The sequence below is a fragment of the Athene cunicularia genome (assembly GCF_003259725.1).
Source record: "Athene cunicularia isolate RWA chromosome 9 unlocalized genomic scaffold, athCun1 chr9_part1, whole genome shotgun sequence".
NCBI lineage: Eukaryota > Metazoa > Chordata > Aves > Strigiformes > Strigidae > Athene > Athene cunicularia.
In genome coordinates this window covers 17043652-17067473 of record NW_020799110.1, presented here as the reverse complement: position 1 = coordinate 17067473, position 23822 = coordinate 17043652, and the positions used below count along the sequence as shown (strand labels likewise).

At 34.8% G+C, this 23822-nt stretch overlaps 2 protein-coding genes across 3 annotated transcripts in view; both read left to right on the top strand.

Moving 5' to 3' along the window:
* The window catches only part of PLS1 (plastin 1), a 56592-nt gene extending 51366 nt beyond the window's left edge, over positions 1-5226 (top strand). Inside the window, exon 15 of the mRNA XM_026855198.1 lies at positions 5216-5226. The gene's annotated coding sequence lies outside the window, so the exon portion shown is untranslated. The remainder of the gene's footprint in view (positions 1-5215) is intronic.
* On the top strand, positions 1119-22257 carry TRPC1 (transient receptor potential cation channel subfamily C member 1). Of its 2 annotated transcripts, none has more exons than XR_003399042.1 (12): positions 1119-1269; positions 2498-2599; positions 3419-3621; positions 5029-5160; positions 6494-6689; positions 8371-8707; positions 12116-12255; positions 14225-14368; positions 18233-18408; positions 18573-18774; positions 19437-19500; positions 20323-22257. XR_003399042.1 is itself a non-coding variant. In XM_026855188.1 (12 exons), the coding sequence occupies exons 1-12, from the start codon at positions 1126-1128 to the stop codon at positions 20548-20550; spliced, it is 2199 nt and encodes a 732-aa protein (XP_026710989.1). In that variant the 5' UTR covers positions 1119-1125; the 3' UTR covers positions 20551-22257. The 2 variants fall into 2 exon arrangements, 1 of the variants encoding a protein (XP_026710989.1); XM_026855188.1 differs by having other exon boundaries at positions 19306-19500.
* Positions 22258-23822: the final 1565 nt, after the last annotated feature.

Genomic DNA, 23822 nt, shown 5'->3' with positions numbered 1-23822 from the left:
GGCTTTCAGTCGTGCTGGAGGGTTTTGTGTCCGGCAGGACATAATCACGGTTGTCGGCGCTGGTGTGTTGCGGTGCGGAGCTAAGCGCGTTCACCTCCGCAGGAGGTTTTCGGGGTGACGCTCCGGCGGGCTGCAGGGGTGGGTGCTGGTGGGTGTCCTGCTCATGGTCACTGCCCTGCCCTGGAGATCAATCTGAGCCACAGCTTCTGCTCTACGTATAAACAGAGGCTCAGGGAACTAAGAGGATGCACAATGAAAAATGTTTAAAAAATTTAATTGTGTATATAACAGCTGGTTTAGTACTCTTGCAGACTCTCTACATACTCTAGAAGTATTCTATATATACTTCTGTAAGTATTCTACACTAAGGTCTGTTTTTGTTATGGTCTTCTATGTTGCAAAATAATTGGTTATCCTTGAGAAAAATTATTCAAAGTTTTTATCTTTGTCAGTAAGAATCAATTACCCAGAATAATACTAAACAAGGTAGCCTGGTGTGCCTGTACATCAGTCAGATAGGAAGGTACAGTTTATGTACATCTTACTGTAGTTGGCTTTACTTGTTCATCAGGCATGCTATCTTGAATTCTATAACATTGCAGCATTGTATCATACCTGCTTTGATGATATATATGCTAAAATTGGAGTTACAGAGAGGACATAATGTGGTTTCTGCTGAAGGAAGATGCAAACCTGTTTGTAGCATTATAGAGAGGGGTTTGTCTGAGCCTATGGCTCTTGAACTGAGAAGCTTTCTCTGATGTAGTTGAACTTGATGCTTCTTGTGTGTCACAGGTTATGTATGAGCTATTGCCCCAGTTTTGAAAAGTACCCATGCTTTTCTGTGTCTTTGTTTTATAGTACTGGAACTAAAGCAGTGGATTAAAGTACATGTCTTAGTGCTTTCCTGAAGGAGACATCCCAAAATACCTTTAGTTTCCTCCCCGATGAGAGAATGCTTATCTACCTTGACTTCTTAATTGTCTGACATGTTCAGTGTCTGTTGTCAGCTATGGAACGTTGCCTTGTTTTGATGGTAGCTGGTGCTTGTAATGTTAACGTGCTTTTAGTGCTTTAGAATAATATTAAGTGACATTCATACTTTATTGTGCAGGTGACTATTACATGGTTAAGAAACTCTTAGAGGAAAACAGCTCGGGCGAAATGAACATAAATTGTGTGGATGTGCTTGGACGAAATGCTGTCACCATAACCATTGAAAATGAAAACTTGGACATACTACAGCTTCTTTTGGATTATGGTTGCCAGGTATACAACACATAAGTTATTGAAAATTTTCAGTGTAGTCATTGATCTGTGTATTCTACTCTTCATATATCATCTCTGTTAATCTGTCAGAATTTGGAAGGAAATAGAATCTGTCTTTATTGGCAGTTCAGTTCTTTTTCCATTTAGTAATTGTGAAAGTGTTTTCACTAATTTACATTTTTAGTGGAATTTTATTAACATGGTAAATGTGTAGTAACATTTTCAGTGATATTATTAAGTCTGAATGTTGTTTTAAAAGTTATTCCTGTTGTAGAGATAACATACATTATCTTCAAGCAAAATAAATAGCATACAGGCAGTGCATTATATTAAAAAGTTTAGAATGCAAAGATGGCTTTGGCTGTGGAGTATAACAACTTTAAAAATGCTAGTACAGTTAGATAAATGCGCATTATATTAGATGATTTTAAATTAAGGCAAGAATGTGTTTCTGCAGTGCTTTCTTGTTAAACTTGATCTGTGCTTGATGGCAGAAACAGTTTCATACCAACAATATTTCATTAATTGAATACATCATCTCTGCTGCTGCTGGGAGAGTTGTAGCTATGATGGCTTAAGTATGTAACACAGGGAAAAGTAGTATCTTTTGTTAGGTTTGATATTGGATGGGAAAAAAACAGTAAGCTTTTCTCTCACTTGATCTCCCTTTTAGTGGTGGTAATAAAATCTGTCTTTTATTTTTAAAGAAAAAATTTGAATTTTGTCAAGTAAATAGAAAAGAGTAATATCAACTGTAGGGAAAAAGAAAAGCTGTGTAGCTCAATTTAAGAGAAGTTGCAGAAGTAGTTACCAGCCCAGAATAAAATCCCTTGCATTCCTAGCTTTACCACAGAACTATGAATGTGGGGCTGAAGTATATGCCTAAGTTTTATTACACAGACACTTGCTTTTAACATTTTTAATAACCTGGTAAATGGTCTCTTAGAACTTGATTTTTGCAGGTATCCTGCATCATCTTTACTGAAAATTAATTTCTGCAATTGGTTCTTCTGCTGTTTGTGCAATGAAACGAATTGTCAGTAATGTTATGCTAACTCCTGGAATGACAGCCTGAATTTTTATTCTGCTCATATGCGTGGTGATAATACAGAACATGGTTCTAGTGCTTTAAAAATAAAATTAAATTTAAAAATGCAGTTTGGCTTCAGGTTGACTCTATGCTGTTTAAGTTACTGCTGTCTTCACACGACTTATTTTCTTTCTTTAGTCATCGGATGCACTTTTGGTAGCTATTGACTCAGAAGTGGTGGGGGCTGTTGACATTCTACTTAATCACCGACCAAAAAGATCCTCCAGACCAACCATTGTAGTTGAGTGTTGTTACCTCTTGATTTTTGGTTGGGGAGTGGGGGGCTGTGCTATTGCGTTTGGGTAACCATCATATTTAAAACATTTTTAAATTAAATTCTACATCTCTAAGGTGATAGAATTTGGACATTAGAGATTATTTTCATAGCCTCTTTTGTCTTAAAGGATAGAATGCATTATTCTACTGCCTAAGGAATCGAGTGATTTATCCATGCCAAATGCTAACAGATGCCTAGTTAGTCCAGAAGAGAAAAAAACAAGAGTTGTTAAATCTTCTCTTGTAGACTACTGCTAGGTAGTTAACAACCTTGACCTATAGTGGGTATATTTATGTATGAAGCTTAGTATATTTTTTGAGCAAATCTATAAAGATCAAATCTTCACCATGAAATTAATGAGTTGAAACTTATCTTGGCAATGGTCAAGTATCAAAGAAGTTTTAAAAGTTCACAAGTAGGGGTGGAGGGAGGGGAAAAAATAAGGTATTGTGTAACAGAGTATGATACAATCAGAGTATTTTTCCTGCATTTAGCTAGTAAATGTAATTTTTTTCTCAAACTAGAGGAAAATACATATTTTAATATCATTCATGAATATTGGAGGAGGTAGGCACTGACGAGAAACATTTCGGTGTCCGTTTTTCTTTTTCCAGTATTTATCTGAGACGTGTTTGAATGTTGTTACAAATTTTTCCTTATTTTCATGTTATAAAACGTAGGAAGATATTTTGAAGGAGAGATTCATTGTTGAACAGGCGAAAAACCCCTTATATGTAAATGCTGTAGTAATAAATTTAGATACTTCCTACATTTCATTCCAGAAACTAATGGAACGCATTCAGAACCCAGAGTACTCAACGACCATGGATGTGGCACCTGTCATTTTAGCTGCTCATCGTAACAACTACGAAATTCTCACCATGCTGTTAAAGCAAGACATATCATTACCCAAGCCTCATGCTGTAGGCTGTGAATGCACACTGTGTACTGCAAAGAACAAAAAAGATAGTCTACGACATTCCAGGTAAGACTTAGCAGTCATAGACAATAATAAACCAAATCTTGTCTTAATTCTCAGTATTGCTTTGGTCAAATTAATTTTATTTTCTTTTTCTCTTTAAGGTGAGCTTTAGGAGTGGATTCCTTGAATTATACGGTAGCCTTTATTGTGGGAGATGGTAGTTCTCAGGGATGGGTAGTGCTTGAAAAGGCTGGTGGAAGGCAGTGGCTTTTTTTTTCATTTTGTTTTTATACTCTTAGACACTGTGCATATTAAGCTAAGCACCTTTCCTTTCTACCAGTTGTGTCACAAACATTCTAGCTATCTTTGGGTTGGGACCATAGGAACAATACAAATAAAAGTTTTCTTAAGTTAATACTTAGGGGTTTTTGGGCAAGAATAAGGAGGTGAATGATTCTGTATCCTGTTCCTAAAAGTATTTATGTAGCATGGATTGATGAATGCAATCTTAAGACAATTTTTTTTCTTCTTTTTTCTCAAGTATTTTTGAAAGTAGAAAGCATTTTAATAAAGGCTCAAATGAGGAGAGAGATTTACCAATCTTAACAATATTTTGCCTGGTTAACTTGACTATATTTGAGGGTTGAATACAATTTCTGAGAGTTGTCATGAAAAATCAGAGCTCAAAGATAAGTGGACCGCAGTTGCAATATACAATTATTGCATAATTGCTTCTGTATGTATCCATACTGAAAACTAAGGGAGGTGAAAGGGTAATTGTTACTGGTATTCAGCTACTACAGGCCACATTCTGGCACCTGTAATGGCAACATCCATCTGATGCCCCATGTCATTGACTTCAGTATGAGAAAAGGTGTCAGGGTATCCCAAGCAAACAAACAATGGAAATGTGAGGTAACAGCTCCTAGTCTGTTATCTGTTCTAGTTGAAACTTTCTTTCCGTGTTCATGAGTCTCTAGTTTTACAAGAGGAAAACATGCCTTCAGATGCTTTCCCTGACTTTTTTTTTTTTTTTTGTATTGCACATTAAAGCTCCCCACTGTTCTTAATTTCGTTTGTTAAAATACAAGACTGCCTTAAATGCTTTACTTCTCTCTCTTATTTCCACTTGAAGAACGCTCCTGTGTAACACTTAAAATGTTAAAATTTTACCAATACGGTTACCTTAAGTGATGGCCTTCTGCTGATGTGCTGATAACAGTTGAAGTAGTGAGGAAAAGAAGAGGGAAGCAGTTTGGCCAATTTTTGATACTAAGAATAATAGGGATTCGAAGTATGTGAAGGACAATGTCTTCCATGACACATCATATTTAATGCATGTAGTTTTAAGAAACCCAGGTGTTTTGTCTTTCAGATGAGTGTTTTATGCAGACTTTTGGAATAGATTGTGATTTGAAACTGCTAATCAAATGAAACATCTTCACTTTGCTTGCTATTCTTTTGTCACAGGTTTCGTCTTGACATTTATCGGTGTTTGGCCAGTCCTGCTTTAATCATGTTGACAGAGGAGGATCCGATCCTGCGAGCTTTTGAACTTAGTGCAGACTTGAAAGAATTAAGCCTTGTTGAGGTTGAATTCAGGTGGGAATTGAAAACACAAACCAACTTTAATACTATTATGAACTTACATGTATAGAAATCTGTATGCATTAGAAAAGGTTTATTTTGGTTTATTTCTATTTTTTTTGTAATTGGAATGTTTAAACTGATAATTAGACATAATAACAAGTTATAATATCATGTCTCATTAGCACTCATTTTGACAGTTTAATTACTTGAAATCCTTTTAGATCTTGATAGTTCGATGTGTATAGTTGCACCAACTGTTAAAATTTCAGCTGTACTCTGGAAAAATAAAGAGAAATTATACTAAATGATGACTTATTTCAAGATCATACACCTGTTAATCATATCAATTTCTCAGTACTCTGAACTTTTTTTTCTCCTTACATCAGAGTAGAAGTATGCAACACCTTGTTTATACTGACCTTCATGTTAGGAATTGTTTTGGGTATTGTTTCTTTATTTTGCTTATTATATTTTAAGGCTCTGAACAGCGTGTGTGCCTGTGTGTGTGTGTGTGTGTGTATGTGTATATATGTATGTGTATATATGTGTGTATATATATATATATATATATATAATGCATATATGTGTAAAAGATTTCATGCAGAAAATGCCTTATTTAATGAACAAATTCTCGATATAATTTTATGGTTAAACTATGCAGGTTTCTACCATTTTGAAACTTACCAGCACAAAAGCATGTATCTTTTATGAGAACATGAAAGCAGTTGTTTGCATGGAGTAAAATTCTACTTTACTAAATAACATATGAATTCTCTGTTTTTGTAGCTATTTGTCTTTCTTAATAAGAGTTCAACTGTTGCTTTTTTGTGATACTGCTTGGCACTAAAACAGACTGTGTGCCAGGTGAGACAACCGAATAATGTATTTTCTTGTGTTTATTATATTAATAAAATAGTGTTCAGTGAACAGACTTTAATTTTCAGATGACAGGAATAAAACAAAACCCAAACCAGCTTCCCCTCTGGGTGAAAGGTCCAAATGATGAGTTGCAAGTGTCATATTTTGTGACTACTACACTTTCTCCTGAAAATAGTTCAAAGCTTTAACTCTTTATATGGAACTTACAAGAATTTCTATACTGTAAGCCTGTTTCTCAATTTTTTTCTATCTAGTGGAGTTGAAGCGAAGTGTAATTGACATGTTGCATGGAGAAAACTACTCAGAGTTGTCTTCAGAGTGCTTGGATCTTGACATATGACTGTTGGGTGTTTTTTAAAATGTTGTCTTAGCATAACATACAATCCCAACCAAGAATGGATAGTCAGTGATTTAATGGAGAGTATGTGAGCAGTGTAATAGTGTTTACTTTTTCTGTGTCTTTCAGAAATGATTATGAGGAGCTAGCTCAACAGTGCAAAACCTTTGCTAAAGATTTGCTTGCACAAGCTCGGAATTCACGGGAGCTGGAAGTTATTCTGAATCACACATCTAGTGATGAACACGTAGACAAGAGAGGCTTGTTGGAAGAGAGGATGAACTTAAGTCGCTTGAAACTTGCAATTAAGTATAATCAAAAAGAGGTTTGTCTTTGCAGTAATTTGATGGGCTTTCCATATCATATCTTACTATTTATTCATTTAATTTATTGTTCTGCCTCTAGGCATAGAAGTAGAAATAAATTTGCAAGAGTTATAGAAGAGATGGTAATACACAGAACAGCTGCATGTGAAATGGAAACGATGTTGCAAGATACCAAGTATTTCTTCAGTGTTTACTGTGGATTAGTGTTTTCTGTATTGGGAGTATAGACTACTGCTCTTTTATGAGCAGCTCTGGTAGGGGGATTAATTTGTTCAGATCCTCATTAAATCCTTGCTTAGGGAAGCATGGATCCCTAGGTGCCATGCATGATTCATTGTCTTCTCACTTGTCATTAGCTGTTCAGCGTTGGCTCAGGCCTTGTCTGTGCTGTTCAGAATTACATTAGACCTGTGCTGGTATAACTGAATAGCATCCCTATTCCAGAATAGTAGGGCCCTTTCATGCCATCATTCCAGTATGGAACTTACTTCAATGAGTAGGTCATTATTGTCTTTATCCCTTAGGCAAATGGTATTTGTGGGATTCTAGTACAAGGACCAGGGTCAGAGAAAGTTTCCTTTCCATGCAAAATTCATTTTCAGGTAGCATTTTATTATAAATACATTATAATTCTATAATGTATTTATAATTATTATATAATTATAAAGACATTATAATTCTGTCCAGTCTACGTATCAAGGCTTAAACTGTTTGTGAAACTGTTCAAATACATAGTGTTTAGAAGTCATAAGGCATAGTTATGGAATGTCCTAGAACCAGCATTACACATTTCTAGTTATGTGTTAAACAATCATACTAAAGTATTTCAGATGTTCTTCTGGTTTTGAGCATAGCTTGTTTTTTCCACAGTGGTTGGAGAATAACAAAATTTTTTGTGTGATATGAGGAAAGTACCTTTGCAGAATATGATTTATTCCTGGCAAGTTTATTATAGAGACAGTTTTCTGTGATGATTTCTAAAATGTGATGATAATATCAAGGTTCTTTTTCCTGTTTGGTGTTGTTTGTTTTTTTTTAATTAAATGACAAAGTGTCGTCTAGTGAAAAATATTCTTTTGTAACTCCATGCAAATATGTACCTGAGATTTAAAACTACATTTGCGTAATCTAAATAAACTTCAGACCAAAATAAAGACTGCTAGAACATAGGTTACTCTGATTTAAAATTAACTATGCTGAATAGAGCCATAATGATTTTAAGAACTGATAGGTATAAAACTGCTTGGCTACTTTAGTTGTCATTTTACATGGTGTGTTTTACAGTGTGGACAGCATTTTGCAATAACAGTATCTTAGTCTTCAGATAAGATCACTGTGTTTTGTAATAACAGACAATGAAGCTGTCTAAGGTATGATGCTACTTACATGCTAGATTTCTAAATAATTAGAAATTAAAACTCATTCTTGACCTGAAAATCTTTAGAAGTCTAGTATGTGTAATTTGTGTTTAGTTGCTTGTTTTAGGAGGCAATTAAAATGATGGATGTTTATAATTTTAATGGGTCCATAACACTTTTGTTCTCTTATAATTATTTCAACTTTTTCTGTTCACTGGTAACTACACATAGCCTGAAAATGAATTTTAGTAATGTAAATTAGTAATCTGTATTAAGAAATCTGAGACTGATTTTGTGTTTGTTTCTTTTTTCTCCCCCCTAGTTTGTTGCTCAGTCTAACTGCCAGCAGTTTCTAAACACTGTATGGTTTGGGCAGATGGCAGGCTATCGACGCAAGCACACGTGCAAGAAAATTTTGACTGTTTTGATGGTTGGCATTTTCTGGCCACTTCTGTCCCTGTGTTACTTGTTAGCACCTAAATCTCGAGTAGGTCGAATAATTCATACTCCTTTTATGAAGTTTATTATTCATGGAGCTTCATATTTCACATTTCTGTTATTACTTAATTTGTACTCCCTTGTCTACAATGAGAATAAGAAGAATACAATGGGACCAGCCCTTGAGAGAATAGACTATCTTCTGATAATATGGCTAATTGGTAGGTATGATTTGAGTAGATGGGATGACACTTGCTGATGTTGATCACACAAAAATGATTTCTACTGTTGTCTTATGAAATTAGCGTGTTACTCATTGCTTGACTAAAGTTTACTCAGCAGAAAAAAAAACAAACAGGTTTTGAGGAAGGGATGTGAAGCGTTAGAACAATCTGTACTTATCACAGAAAGGGAAGTATCAGAAACAGAATGTTGTAGGATCTAACAGAGGAGGAATATGAATTTTTCTACAGAAGGACTGGTAGCATTCAGAGTGATGCAAGTGAAATTCAGTTGCGCACTAACAAATTAATGTAACAGCTGTGTCCCTTCCTGGACATTTTAAAATTCTGATCTTAAAAAAAATAAATCCTAAGGCAAAGGAAGTGTGTGTTCCTCAGTTTAATAGTTTTGTAACAGATAAGAGCCTGTCATCAACTGGTTTTCCTTGATGGAAATGATATTGGTGATGACTGGTTTCCCAAGTTGATGAATAAAACTAATTCAGACATCAGTTTTGATTTTTTCCAATATTTTTTAATGAATAGGTAGTATTATTTAGTATATAGGTGGTCTAATCAAACTTGTTTTGGTTTTTTATCAGCCAGCAATCCATGAAACACTGAATTTCTTCCAGCTCTTTTTTTACAAGTGTTTGGACAACACCCTTAGATACATGGTTTAACTTTTAGGTTGCTGTGTGTGAAGTCAGTAGCTTCACTTGATCATCCATGTGGGTCCCTTCTAACTTGAGATATTCTGTGAATTCTATAAAAATGTAGTGGGAATGATACGAGCTTCTTAATTGCTTGTGTGTCTGTGTATGGAATTATACTAGAATCTGAATATTACTAGTAAAGTTATTGTTTCTTTGAAAATCTAGCTAAGATCTTTATGTAATTATAGAAGAGATTAAAAGTATTTGTGCATTGTATGCAAGTTAATTATAATTTTTCTGGATTGTAAATAGTTGGAGTGAACATGCAGTTATGATCATAAAATCAATTCCTGCACTGTTTTAATTTTTATTTTAATATGTTCGAAAAAGATAGAACAGGACGAGTCTCAACATTTTTGTTGGACTAATCCAACTTTAAACAATTGCCAAAATTCAGTCTTCTGCAATATCTCTTTGGTAGTTGTAAATGAGAAATGTTTTATAGCATTCTGCTCAGCTCAGGGAGAGGACTTTGAATATGTACAAAATTGCCATCAACAGTAAGTAACAACTCAGTCTTTCATGACCAATTCTGTAATGCTTGATTTGAAAAGTAATTAATAATGGGATTTGGGCTTACTGCAGGGTTGGCATATTGTTTAATGAAAAAAGTATATGCTGTGTTAGTTTGTGCATACTCCATCTTAGCCTAATAAATTGAAGGTGTGCATTTACTGCATCCATGTTTTAAAACACAGAAACAAGTATTATTTTGCCCTATTTTAAGTTTCTGTATGTCATTGTCACCAGTTATCATAACTGTACTTGAAAGGACACATGTTAATTCTGGTTGATGCAGTAGAGGGAGCACAGGTATAATTTTTGAGTACTCATGAACTTTTGTTTTGGTTGAAAATTCATAAAACATTTTAACATGCTTTTGGCTGGTTGCTCCATGTTTGTTTGTACATAAAAATTGGTTTGATAAATTCATGGCAACTTATACCGTAATGTAGGGTAATTAGATATGTATCATTTAGCTGACTGGACGTTTAAAAAGCAATGTTATAGTTGAAAACACCGCAGTTTTTTTCTAAGTAGTCGTGGGTGGTTTATTTGGTATTTTAGGGTGGGGTGGTTTGGTTTTTTTTTTTGTAATGGTGATTCCTTTCATTGTTTAGCTATATTAAAGCTGTTGAGTAGTTCATGCAGGTTTTGGAGATACCCAGTACCCCACATACAAATGCATGCAGGTCTTAAATAAAACCTGAAAGCTTTGAATGTAGAGTACAAGTCAGTGTTACAGATTCCTCATTTGTTTTGAGATTCAGTATCTGATTGTTCTATCAAATCTAATGTAGACAGAAAGTGTGTCATTAGGCGGTCTTGGAAATTTTAATAAAAGACCCTAGAAACATTTTATTTCCTGCATGTAGTATTTTTAACATGTGGATTTCAGATAGGATTGAAAAATGGCCTATAAATAATATAAATCATTAAAATCAGATTATTTGATATTTCACATTATTGAATTTTAAGATTTTTTTTTTAAGTAGTATTTGCATTTATAGCTTAAATGCCTATTTTTTAATCACATATTGCACTGTTTCCTTAGAAATATTCAGTAAGTTGAAAAGAATGTCACACATTTTCAAAATACCAAATCAACTGGAATAAAAAGAACCAAGTAACAAGGATTTATCTGCATTATAGTCTCCCATAGTCCCATTAAAATAATTTCTAAGAATCAGTGTCAGAAGGGCAGCTGCAGAATTTCAGACACTTTAAGTTAGCAGCTAGTTTTGTGTTCTACTACATGAACTTTGAAAATCATGAACACAGTAATTCTCTTTTCCAAGTTATTGAACCTAAATCATACAAGTTTCTACCGCAAAACAAAGTAACAGAACTCAAATTCTTGTGTGAGTAAGTAACATCAATTCTAGCATTTTTTTACTTTTCCAACTCCTTTCACTGATTCTCTAACAAATTTGGTGTAATATATTTCATCTAATGATCCTTTCAAGTTTCTATAAAAATGTCAAGTCTTTAAGAGACATTTGGTTAGTTAAATTCTTAGCGACTGTATTTGTCTGTACAGCCAGACATGGCTAACAATGGTAAAATTCATTTTGCTGTAAAGATCCTGAATACTTATATGTATGTTGCTCTAAGTTAAACATCTGGTCTTTGCAGTCTTAAGTCGTGGTCTGTTTTCTCTGCTGATGTTATTTAATATCAATTAGGGTAGGAAGAGTTTCCACTTTTTGGATCTTTTCAGTAACAGTTACTGAGCTGATTATTCCTAAAAAACATGTTAAAATACCTATGCACTTCCAAAAAGTACTTGATACTTTATATAGCAGTGTGTAATGCTTTCTATGGTGCTTTTGGAAAAAGGTGACTACTTTTCATTCAGAAAAAGCATTTGTATTCTAGCCTTCTACCTTTATTTAAATTGGACTTTTCTCGTCTAATTTTTTTCTTATTCATTTCCTCTTGTGCCCTTATTATTGGAGAATGTGTTTCTTAGTTGGAAAGTAGGCTTGAAAAGGTTAAACATCTTGTTACCTTATGATTAATGCTTGTAATCCAATGCAATGCTTTTAGTAAATTTGCTTGATTACTCCACCTCTTTTTCTTTGCTAAAATAACATTTGCAAAAGCCAGTCAGAAGTGCAATAGTTATAAAAGAATATTCAGTGCAATGACTTGACTTCCCTGGTGGTGTTGGTTCTCTTTTTTCCTGCAGGAATGGTGTGGTCAGATGTTAAAAGACTCTGGTATGATGGTTTAGAAGACTTTTTAGAAGAGTCCCGTAATCAGCTTAGTTTTGTCATGAATTCCCTGTATTTGGCAACTTTTGCTCTCAAAGTAGTTGCCCATAACAAGGTGAGCACCCATTTCATGGATCCAAAGCTCCCCTGGGACTGACTGGGCAAATATAATTCTAGTACATTGCTGCAAAATATGTAAAGATATGTTACATGTGGTATGTTAGTAGTAGTATGTTGTAGTTAAGTGTATGACATTTGTATTAACCTACTGTGTGAATACAGTTTAGGCTTCCAAGTTAAATATTCTGTGTGGTATATGCCATGTAGTTGTCGAGATCTTTGGCCTTGGTGATTTTTGGGATTGAAAGAAGTTGGTGAGGTAAATGGGAGTTAGAAAACACATCAAAACATGTCCAAGTTCTCAAAGACCCCAGACAGAGCTACTGTCTTCCTTGTAAGAACTGACTGGTCTTCTAAATGGCTTGATTTTAATTTGGGGAAATCTCCCCATATATCTCATCTGCCTTGGCATTTGAGCTCACCTGATTCCATGGATCAGTAATATGCAGAAAGCTGATGGTAATCTGTGTTTAGATTACCTAATGCTTTTTTTTAACAGAAAGTTTTATTTAGCTTTTGATTACATATGGTCAAATGTCATAAGTGGTTGTGGGATTTTTAAATTGTTTTGTGCTTGGTGGGGTTTCTGTTGGTTTGAATTTTTTTTTTTTTGGTAGTAAGGAAAAAAGCCCCAAGACCATGTCTTTTCTCTGTGAAAAACCATCTGGGTTTGATTGAAGATGTAAGTTTTGAAAATGATCATTCCCATTCTGTTGCATGTGTTATTAGCTGCACAGCATAGGGCAAGCTGCCAGACCAATTGAATATGAATATTTTAGCAAAATTCAAGCCAATGCAGTAGCACCATTATTTTGTATTGCAAACTATGAGTTGACAGCTGTCTGGCAGTTGGGAGGAAAATAAACTGATTCAGTTCTTCCCAATTTGGTGTTTGGCCCATTTCCCTATCGTTGCATTGATTCAGAGGCTGGTAATCATTTGGAAAGGAAAGCATCATTTCTTGGAAAAAACAGAGAGAGAATGCCATGTTGGGCTGCCTTCCCAACCATTTACTTTGCAACCAGCACATGTCTGTAGTAGTAGCTCCTTTGCTGAGACGAGCCCTGTGCTGCTATATATAAGCAGTGATTATTTTGAAGATGCGGGACTCCTGTCCTATGGAACAGGCACGTAATGGCTTTTTTTTGCCACTTTTATATGGCAAAATTTATTTTAATATTTTATAAATTATTTAGAAAACCAAATAAAAATGTTTGGTTTGCCTCTTAAGTCCATGTTATAGGTGCAAGTTATTTTAAAGCAGCTTTGAGTTCTTTCATTTTTGAATGTCCATTTTGAGACAGCAGAAGCTGGTAATGTAAATGCTGCATGTTTTCAGTCAAGCCAAAAGTTAGGGATCTGTGGATATTCTGTAAATAGTTGAATAGTACCTAGTGGATGTACTTTAAGGGTGTGTTTACACCTACAGTTTACTTGTGACTTCTATTCTCTGTAGTCATTCATAAAATCCATTGAAGGAACCCCAGGTCCGAAGTCTTTTGAAATCTTTATAAAACCTGTTAAGACAAGCTGTCACCACATTGCAACAGCATGTGTACATTAGTTTTCCTTGTGGCATTTTAATGTTGTTTTTGACTGAGGCCTATTACACTAGACAATGCACATGATTATAAAGTACACGTGGCCCTGTTTCAACAAACCATGCAAAACAGAGTAGAAGGAAAAGCAGAACAGAGGAATAAATGGCTTGCTGAGCAAGTGAGTGGCAGAGTTACATGTTAAATTTAAATAATCTGATTTCTGGCTCCCTCTGGAATGGCTTTTTAAATGCCTTTGTCTAAAAAGAGTGAGATGTCTGACAGAGGTAAGCCATCTGTGAATTTTATGTGTGAATTTCTTTTATGCTATTGCTTGTGGAGGCAGAAGTAGGAAGAGGTGCACGGGTGCATTTCTGTATTTGTAATGTCAGTGATCTCTGTCATTTTTATATTGCATGTTTGCAGTTTCATGATTATGCTGAAAGGAAGGACTGGGATGCATTCCATCCTACCCTAGTCGCAGAAGGTCTTTTTGCTTTTGCTAATGTTCTTAGTTATCTGCGTCTCTTCTTCATGTACACAACCAGCTCTATTCTGGGACCACTCCAGGTGAGTATCATAACTGCTTGAGAAAATATTAAACTTGATCTTATTTTGCTATAATCTTATTGAAAAGAGAAAAAGAAGAAACTAAAGAAATTCAGAAAGTAAAAAGTAGAAAGAAGTGATATTGCATTAAAGTTTGTGGTTTTTAATCTTTTGTGTAAAACATACTGATTTAGATGGAAAAAGGTAAGAGAAAGAATGGAAGACCTAGTGCAGTTCACTTTCTTATAATACTTTTTCCATGATAACTGTACCTATACTGTCTTTTTTTTTTTTTCATCTGTTGTTAGCTTAACATATGCATAAGTGTCTGCAGTTTGAATACTCTGAGGATCAGGTTGTTCCTGTAAAGTTGATCATCCTAACTTCTTATCTCTAAAAGATAGATGAATGAGATGTGTAACAAGGAAGAGTAATCAAAAGCATTTCTGTTTGTCTGTGACCTTACTGAAGTTGCACGTTGAGTTGAATTGTGCAAATTATTTTGGTTTGAAAAATATGAATCTATCAAGAGTATTGACATAGTCATCTATTTGTAGCTAGTTATAAGAAGAGAGAGCAGGTTTCTTTTTACTTGAAATTTTCTGGAACCCTCTAGTGAGTACTAATGATTAAACCCCCCCCACGTTTTAATTATGCAATACATTGAATTCAGTATCTGGAGATGGTGGGGGGGAAGCACTAACAGTCTTATGTTGTGATGCTGGAACAGTAGACACCACAACAGTTCTTAAGCTACATTAAAATTTGTCACTTAAAGTTAGAATTTAGCCTGCGCTTGTGCAAAGAATTTAATTTTCTTTTCCTGATTTGAGAGCAGACATGGAGTTTTCTGTTGAATTTATGCCATTTACTGTCTTTTGTTAGTTGCTCTCTTTTAAGCACAGACTCTCATCTTAGTCTTTGTGCTATTTATCGTGATAAACTTCAGATAAACTGAGTGGACCCAAGGGTGCAATATGGCACTATACAGAAGGTCTAGTACCGCTGGGGATAAGGGAGGGAACCTGGACTACTATTATGACATCATATTTAGGATGCAATTACCTCCCTCAATTCTTTTTCAATTAAAATGAGAGAGAAAGCTTCTTATTAAAAAACTGTGAGTAGAAGTCACCTCTTACTCCATTAGCAACATTTTTTTCTCTTCTGTGTTTTTTGGAGGGTTTTTTTTGTTCAGCTTGACTTCTCAGCACTGCCTGATTTTGTTACTTTGCCAGTGAAAACCCTTAGAAACTAAAGCACCTGTTATTAAAAGCATAGCTTACTGAAAAAAAGCTTTGCATAGGTGTACTTCCAGGATCTTTGGCCTTGCTTCCTGGGAGATTTATGATGACAAATCAGATCAGACAAGTCACTGCTTTCTTGTACCTATGATTTTTTTTTTTCTCATTTATTTATTTTTCCCCTGACAGTGATAGGATTTAATTAATACAGCTGGTTGTCAACAACATCAATGAGTTTGCAAGTGTCTGTTGAATAAAGACGTTTGGGATAAGTAGCATAGTCATCCACTGATTATACTGATGAAATTTGTCCTAATAGGTCAAATGAATTCTTTGTCCTCTCCTCTGATGAACAGGACTAGTTTTAAGAGCAAGATGACCTGAAAGGATCCTGCAAGAAACATTATAATTATTAAGCATAAAGGCAGAATAAATATTTGGGAGCAGTGGGGTTTTTTAACTATTCTCTACAACTAGAGGTATACCAAAGGAGGTTCTGAAGGAAATTGTTTTGGCTCAGATCACTAGGTCTTGTGTCAAGGATCTAGCTAAAAACCTGCAGTGTGAAGGTTTAGCTAATTTTAATGAGTTAGAGTACTTAATTTTACTGCATAAATAATTATCTTTTAGAATATTGTTTCATACAGAATCACTTGTTAAATTGGTATTTTTAAAATCCTTGTAAAAAGTGCTTTAAAAAGAATGTTCATAGTTCTTGTAACCGGTTTAATATTATTGGAAGATGCCTGTTTCTTCTCTTAAGGTTTTGTTTGGTTTAGTTCTTGCCCTTTTCTCTGTAGCTGTGACTAAATTTCTGTTAAATATTTTTCTTTTTTTGTTTTGTACACTTAAAAATGGAAATGTACTTGCATACTTTGAAAAAATACTGAGGTCTTGATATTGCAGTAAGCATTAGGCTTGTTATACAAATTGATTGAACACTGAAATCTCTCCACATTTTAAAGAGATTCACTGTTTAATGTGCATGTTTATTTATGTACTAGACCTTTCACAAGTTTTTTATTAGAGGCTATGTTATGAAATTTTCCAAGTAAATAAAAACAGTCGACAGTCACCCCATTCAGTGACACACTGAAGCTTATGTTATTACTGTTGGCCAGTACAGCTTGTGCAACAACTCTTACAGTATTTTCTAAAAGTAGGTCACAAAGTTCAAATGGTGGTAATCAAATATAGCATGGAAACCCAGCAGTGGGGGGGAAAGGCAACTACTGTGTTCTCTTAGCTATTAAAGTTATTTTTAAGTATTCAGTTACTTATTAATTAATAAAACCTATTTTAATATAGATTTGTAAGCTGTCTGTGTCATGGTTTTTTATTATTGACAGAAGATAGACTAATATTCCCCTACATTAGGTCATTAGATTTCAAATGCTTAGAAATTCTAGAAAGCAATAGCATGATTATATGAAGAAAGCAACTGGTATTTGGACTGTGTTATTACACTCTGTTCCGAACAAAATAGTTTTAGATGGTTTGTGCTTTGTGTGCCTTCCTATTTCACCTGCTTTTTCTCTCTCTTGCTTGCAAATATGTTTCAGTTAAAGGATAAATATTTTGTTGTTGGGTTGGGGTTTTTTCCTTTAAAGTGTTAGATGTGATGAAACAGTGTGATGGGGATTACATTCATCCTCTGACCAAATATACAATTACTGCACAGCTCTGCCTGCAGTTGCAGATTCTCCATGTCAGTGGCAAACTGTGCAGAGAATCAGAGAGCATCTGCTGTGCAACAGGTGTACTCAGTGAGTTTCCAGCAGCATGAGAAGGAGCAGGAGCTGGCACTTCATCTCCCAGTGAACTTGTAAAACCTGACCAGTGATACAATTCTGGACTATGATTTGGTACAGACTGTGATTCATATAGGATTAGGCTTTCCACACACTGATTTATATAGAGGATTAGATTTACCTAGCCCCGTTTTATATATTTACATTCTTTATAAGAGTATATTGTTCTCTGAAGAGGTTTGTAGGAAGAATAAATTATGTCAACAGTTTATGCTGTGTATGACAAAAGCAAGTCAGGCTCTTTTCTGTGTTGGAAAGATGTGTGAGCATTGGGGTTTTTTTTAAAGATGCTGTATTTGTACTGTTGCAGACTTCCATACAGGATATATTGAAATGGAAACTGATGATCTGAATTTAGTGTCATGTCTTCTATACTTTACTTTGTGTTCTGCAAATGGGCTTCAGTATATTAGTTTTTGATTAGTGATGAATTATGGTTCCAAATGTTTTGATTAATTCAGTGTCCTTATTAAGTGTGTTATTAACTTTCTATGATGGTATGTGTTCACATGCATTTCATTTACTGCTTTTATCTATACTATTACACATTTATACATACTATTTATATACTGTTGCTTATGGCTAATTGAAGGATATGAATTTATCAGATTATATGAAAACTACTTACATTTTCTTTTTAACATCTAGAATTTTTCACTGAAAAATGGTACAAGGGTACCTGCTGATTCTGAGGTCTGATTAGCATCTAAAATTTAAGTTAAACATTTGAAATGTAAATAGATCCTTTTTTGTTGTTTAGAGACTGAAGGAGAGAATACAAACAAATAACTACATGTTTTACTAAAATTGAAAATAAATCTATTTCACAGATTTCAATGGGGCAGATGCTACAAGATTTTGGAAAATTTCTGGGCATGTTTCTTCTTGTCTTGTTCTCATTCACAATTGGATTGACACAACTTTATGATAAAGGATTTCCTGTAAATGAAGAAAAGGACTGTGCGGGTATTTTTTGTGAACAACAGAGCAATGACACATTCCATTCGTGAGTTCGATATCTTTGAAATAGCTGTATTGTTCTAGTCCTTAATTCCTAGTAATTAACCAAAAGTGAAATATTTCACTGAACTTGAATTTGAGTTAAGTAAATCCAATTTTGGTGTTTGCTTTTCCTAACCACCTTTTTTTTTTTTTTCCTTGTTTTTGTAGGTTTATTGGCACATGTTTTGCACTGTTCTGGTATATATTCTCCCTGGCACATGTAGCGATCTTTGTCACACGTTTTAGCTATGGTGAAGAATTACAGTCTTTTGTGGGTGCTGTTATCGTTGGTACCTACAATGTGGTGGTTGTGATAGTATTAACTAAGCTCCTTGTGGCAATGCTTCATAAAAGTTTTCAGCTGATAGCAGTAAGTGGTTTCTGATTAATTACCAATAATTGCTAGCTGTATCTTTGGATTTTATACAAAATCCTTTATGATGTGTAGACTAATCTACAGACCTCCAAGGATGAGCTCTGTCTGATCTCACAAGGGGCATCGTTCCTTCAAATATGAACTTTTTATTTACTTTGATCAACATAAAATGGGTACTTTTCATGTTGAACATGTGCAAGGCTTTGGTCCTCTGGGAATTTAAGACTTTCTTGATACAATGGCTGTTCAAGTCAAAATGCTATTCTTGATAAGGTGTCATGCTTGCAGAGTTGATAGGGGTTTTGTACCTGCATAGCTGAATTTTGTATTTACGCTAGAGTATATAGTGAATTGAAGAGATAGTTTTTTATTTAAATTATTTCATATTAGTATATCAAAATATTTCTTAAAATACTATATCTTCGTAGTTAAATAACAGTTTTCTGGGGATGAGAAAATGAAACTTATGAAATACCTTGTTAATATTTTTGCTTCTGATCTCTGTTAATGTTTCTGATGCTTTAGAATCATGAAGATAAGGAATGGAAATTTGCTCGTGCCAAGCTTTGGCTTAGCTACTTTGATGACAAATGCACGCTACCTCCACCTTTCAATGTTATTCCCTCTCCCAAGACTATCTGTTATCTTTTCAACAGTCTCAGTAAATGGATCTGCTCTCATACATCAAGTGGCAAAGTGAAACGTCAGAACAGCCTAAAGGTAAGATATGATTGGGAAAGCTGTAGGTCCTGAAGCTGGAAAGGTGCTGCTTGCTAAAATTAATCAGCAAATTGCTGCATGAAGCTGCCTGTCGTGTGGTGAGTGCTACTAAGATAAATAGGAGCTCTAGAATAATGTGTGTTGCATCCAACATGTAAATAAATAAGTGTTACCTATTTCTATTTCAGTAAGATTCTGTTAACTTTCAGGTTTGGGATTTTCAACCCCCTTCCCTCCAACCCCCAATTCCCCTGGAAGTAGTCTGGAAAAAATGCTTTGATTGATTGAAAACTCATAGAAACCTCAAGGAAGTATGTGCTAATCTCAAAAATGGTGAGGTTAGAGTGTTCTTTGAGGAAGGTAATGAGTTTTAAACATATTACAGAACTGTCAAAATAAATAACCAAAAAGGATCACTGAAGCTTCTCATTGATGGGGGAGGGATCTTTTATTGTACCCTGTAATTTTGCATACTAATTTTGCATCTTCTTGCTGACAAAAATAGCATTAAGTAAGCTAAATTCAAAGACTTTATGGAATGTGCACTGAGAAACATTCAAGATTGTGGAACTCTTGATGACTGCTCAGAGGACAATTACCAAGCCAGGTGGATTAAACATTTTCAATTTTGCTGGTACAGCAGATTATAATGTAATTTAAATTTTGTTGCCAGTTTACATGCATTGTATATTTGTGGACATCAGCATGTATCTATAAAATAGCTTTGTTATTTTGTTCATATTTATTCTCTGTGTCACTGTATAAAGGCTTTAAGGCACAAAAATCATTTTTCTATAGTAAATGTGTGATGTTTGTTTAAAGGAATGGAGAAATCTGAAGCAAAAGAGAGATGAGAATTACCAAAAGGTGATGTGTTGCTTAGTCCACCGTTACTTGACTTCCATGAGACAGAAGATGCAAAGCACGGATCAAGCAACTGTGGAAAACCTAAATGAACTGCGACAAGACTTGTCAAAATTCCGAAATGAAATGAGAGACCTGCTTGGCTTTCGAACTTCTAAATACGCTATGTTTTATCCAAGAAACTAAGGCATAACTTTTAAATGAAAACTGTGTACTTTTAGATATTTAGGTGAAAAGTGTTGACTTAATTCTGTTACCAGACCAAATAGAAAATACTATTGCACAAAAATACATCTGAATATGTTTGCATGAGTTGCAGCTAGATGCAGAAGTGATGGAAACAAGTGCAAAAACAAATATAGTAATTTTCTTAAAATCTTAGTGTGTCTATAAAATTTGTATATAGGAATTTTTTTAATGTTCCTCAGACTGTGGCTGTCAGGTGTCAGAGCTTCATAACTAGCACAATGTGTTTATTTCTTCTATTTTTGCTGTTTATTCCTTTTTGATACTTGTTTTTCAAGTTGTGGGAGAAGATAGGCTTTTTAAAACAAAAATCCAGCCTATGTTTATTTTTAATAGAAAAGTCAGATATAGAATAATAGAAAATTTCCAGCACAGTTGGAAATTATGTTTGACTGTAGGTTACAGTGCATGTGAAAACTGTATGACTCTGAAAGAGGCAGTTCTAGTGCCAAGTTTTGTATGTTAACATTGACTGTATACTAACATTTATAGAATACAGAACATCATCAAGACTCTTCCCTTTTGTGGGAACATTCAAATTTTGAACTCAAAATAGACCAACCATTTCTTGAATGTTTATGGTTACGTGTAAGACAATCAACTCCTGCTTGGATTTTTCAGCAGTGCCTCAAAAAAAACATTTTACTATACATGTTAAGATTGGGAACAGAATTTTAAAACTAACCTGTGAACTTTTAATGTTTAGTATCTTGAGTTTTTAAAATCTGGATAATAAATTATTTGAATTATTAAAACCTGTGATTTAACAAAAATGAGGTGGAGCATGTGAGTGCTGTTGTTTGCAATGCTGAACAATTCCTGTGAAACACTGTACACTTCCTTGTGTGAGAACATACACTGAATCTGGTCATTGGTCAGATGTGGTTTAGAAGGGCCTGCTTTAGACAGGTTTTCCTTATTCTACTTTTAAATTTGTCTTTCTTTTTTCCCTTTTACGACAATTTTTGCCAAGCTAAACTTTTTTTTGGGGGGGGGGGATCAGGAATATTATGTTTTGTGAGACGATGTGATTTGACTTTGCTTATAATGGACAGTAAGGGCTTTGTGGATTTTCTGTGCTAGAGGGTTCTATATGGCTTTATATGCTTATATATAATTCACATTGACAAATTGTAATTGAAAAATGTGAGATTCTTGTATTTTTAATTACAAAATAAGTGTATTTATGACAGCTGAAGGATTGACTGACAATTTTACTGTTATGATGGTGCTCTTCTAAAATGGTCTTATGTCCAGAAGGCGCAGGTAGCCATAGTGGTCTTTGACTACAGTTGATTTTGGGAGGTTGTTAGAGTGGAAGCTTACATGAATGTTTACTTTTTTGAAGGAATTCTTACAAAACTCTTTCTTGTAAAGGTAATATATTTTCTTTACTATGAAATTATGTATATGTGAGCTAGGGTTTAATGCTCTGCTTCCAGAAGTCTTATAGTATAGAGGAATTCTGGAAAGTGTTGGATTTTTATGTGGATAAGAAGCTAACCTCTTGTGTTCAAAGCAAAGAGGATCACAGAATTTTGTATTTGGACTCATATCTTATGTTTGAATAATACACCACCATAAAAACTATGTGCTGTATATGTTTACATATATCCAAGAAAGGAAGCAGACAAATAAAAGTTCTTTAAAAAATATGGTTGTATTAATATTAGTCACATCTGAAACACATCATACCAGGTACCACATTGAAAGTAATTTCTTTGCCATGTTAAGTTTAAGGAAGGTAGCTGATGTTAATGTGTTACTGTCCTTGTGGACCCATCCTGTTAACTTTAAGTTCATTCAGATGGCTTCATGCAGTGCCATGAAGTGTTACCTGAGCTAGTCCCAACAAGCTAGAGTGGATTTTAATGCACTATATTATCTGCTTGACACTTGGCTCACACTGATTAGTTCTTCTGAGAAGCTGGGTGTGTTTATGAAGCAGCTCAGCTAGCCATTTCTAATTGCTTTTTGATACATTAAGCAGTCACTGAGAGCTAGCTTGGTTTTTATCACGTGGCACCGTGTTCTACTAGAGTGTAGACATGTCCTTAGGAAGAATTGTCTTACTCCAAGGCACTTTGGGGGGGTGGGGGTGGTGTTGGAACAGAGGATTCCAGCGTTTTTATTTGTCCCTGGGATACATACCTGTAAAGAGAGATACCGAAGAGAGAGGTTTCTTCTTTGTAGTACCTTAGTTGTATGAGACTGCATTCTTTGCCTTGTTTGAAAGCTGCTGCAACCTTCCAATATACTTGGCTACTAATCAGTAGAGTGCTTTGTGCTATTTAGTCAATCTTGTCTTAACATTTAGATTTTCCTAGTTCACAGGTATTAAACATGATACTGCTTTCTCATTTGGCAACTTAATACTGGCTGTTCCAGAAGCAGTCTGCAGATGTTGGGACTCTGAGATCTCCCTTATGCACACCCACAGAACAGTTCTGGTCATGCACAGAGACAAAATGTTAGGTGCCTGTAATAATCCCTTAAACTGGGATGTTAAAAAAAGTTTGGAGAAGCTGCAGTTTACTTGGCTATATGAGTCAGTCTGTACTTGCACCATGACTTGCACTAAAGTTTGTACAAAGAAATTCTAAGTGGGTTTTTAAGACTACTGAAAAATGTTGATTGTTCATTCTTTTCATGTTAATGTCTGTTTTGTCTTAGAGCAAACTTTGACCTGATGACTGAGAAATCAAGATGGAAATTTTCATGCTACCTCCATGTGCAGCAGAAAGGTCAAAACCATTCATGACTGAAAGTCAGCTTACTTAATGCTCTTGCTTAAGATAGGGTTTTGATTATTATTTTCTGTTGAAATTGTTTCAGAAATTGTAGTTAGATAATTTTGATTCTGTTTGCAGTTTGGATTTTAAATGGCTGAAGTTTACAGTCATTACATCTGCTTTTAAAAATTTGTAATAGTTGTTACCTGTGTTTTATAACCAATTCTTACTTGAGAAAACTGGCACTGCTCCCTGTTTCTTTTAAGTCCTGTATTCTGTTCAGTGTTGCAGGGCTACTGCTGTCAGTGCTTTGATTTGGGAAAAAAAATGGTCTAAAGGGAGTGTTGAGATGAGCAGGCAGGAGCTTTCCTTACCTACCATTTGGGAGATGAGGAGCAGGCTGCTAGACTCTTCCTGCCTCACTGAAAAAAGCTGCATGACAGATGGTCATGTCATCATAAATAAAAATAGATTATTGTA

Bases quoted from the DNA above. Each gene is read 5' to 3' on its own strand.
- TRPC1 (XM_026855188.1), top strand. From the start codon at position 1,126: ATGGTTAAGAAACTCTTAGAGGAAAACAGCTCGGGCGAAATGAACATA. The intron at 18,775-19,305 runs GTAAGTGGTTTC...CTGATGCTTTAG, and splicing joins AAAGTTTTCAGCTGATAGCA to AATCATGAAGATAAGGAATG. The intron at 19,501-20,322 runs GTAAGATATGAT...GTTTGTTTAAAG, and splicing joins AACGTCAGAACAGCCTAAAG to GAATGGAGAAATCTGAAGCA.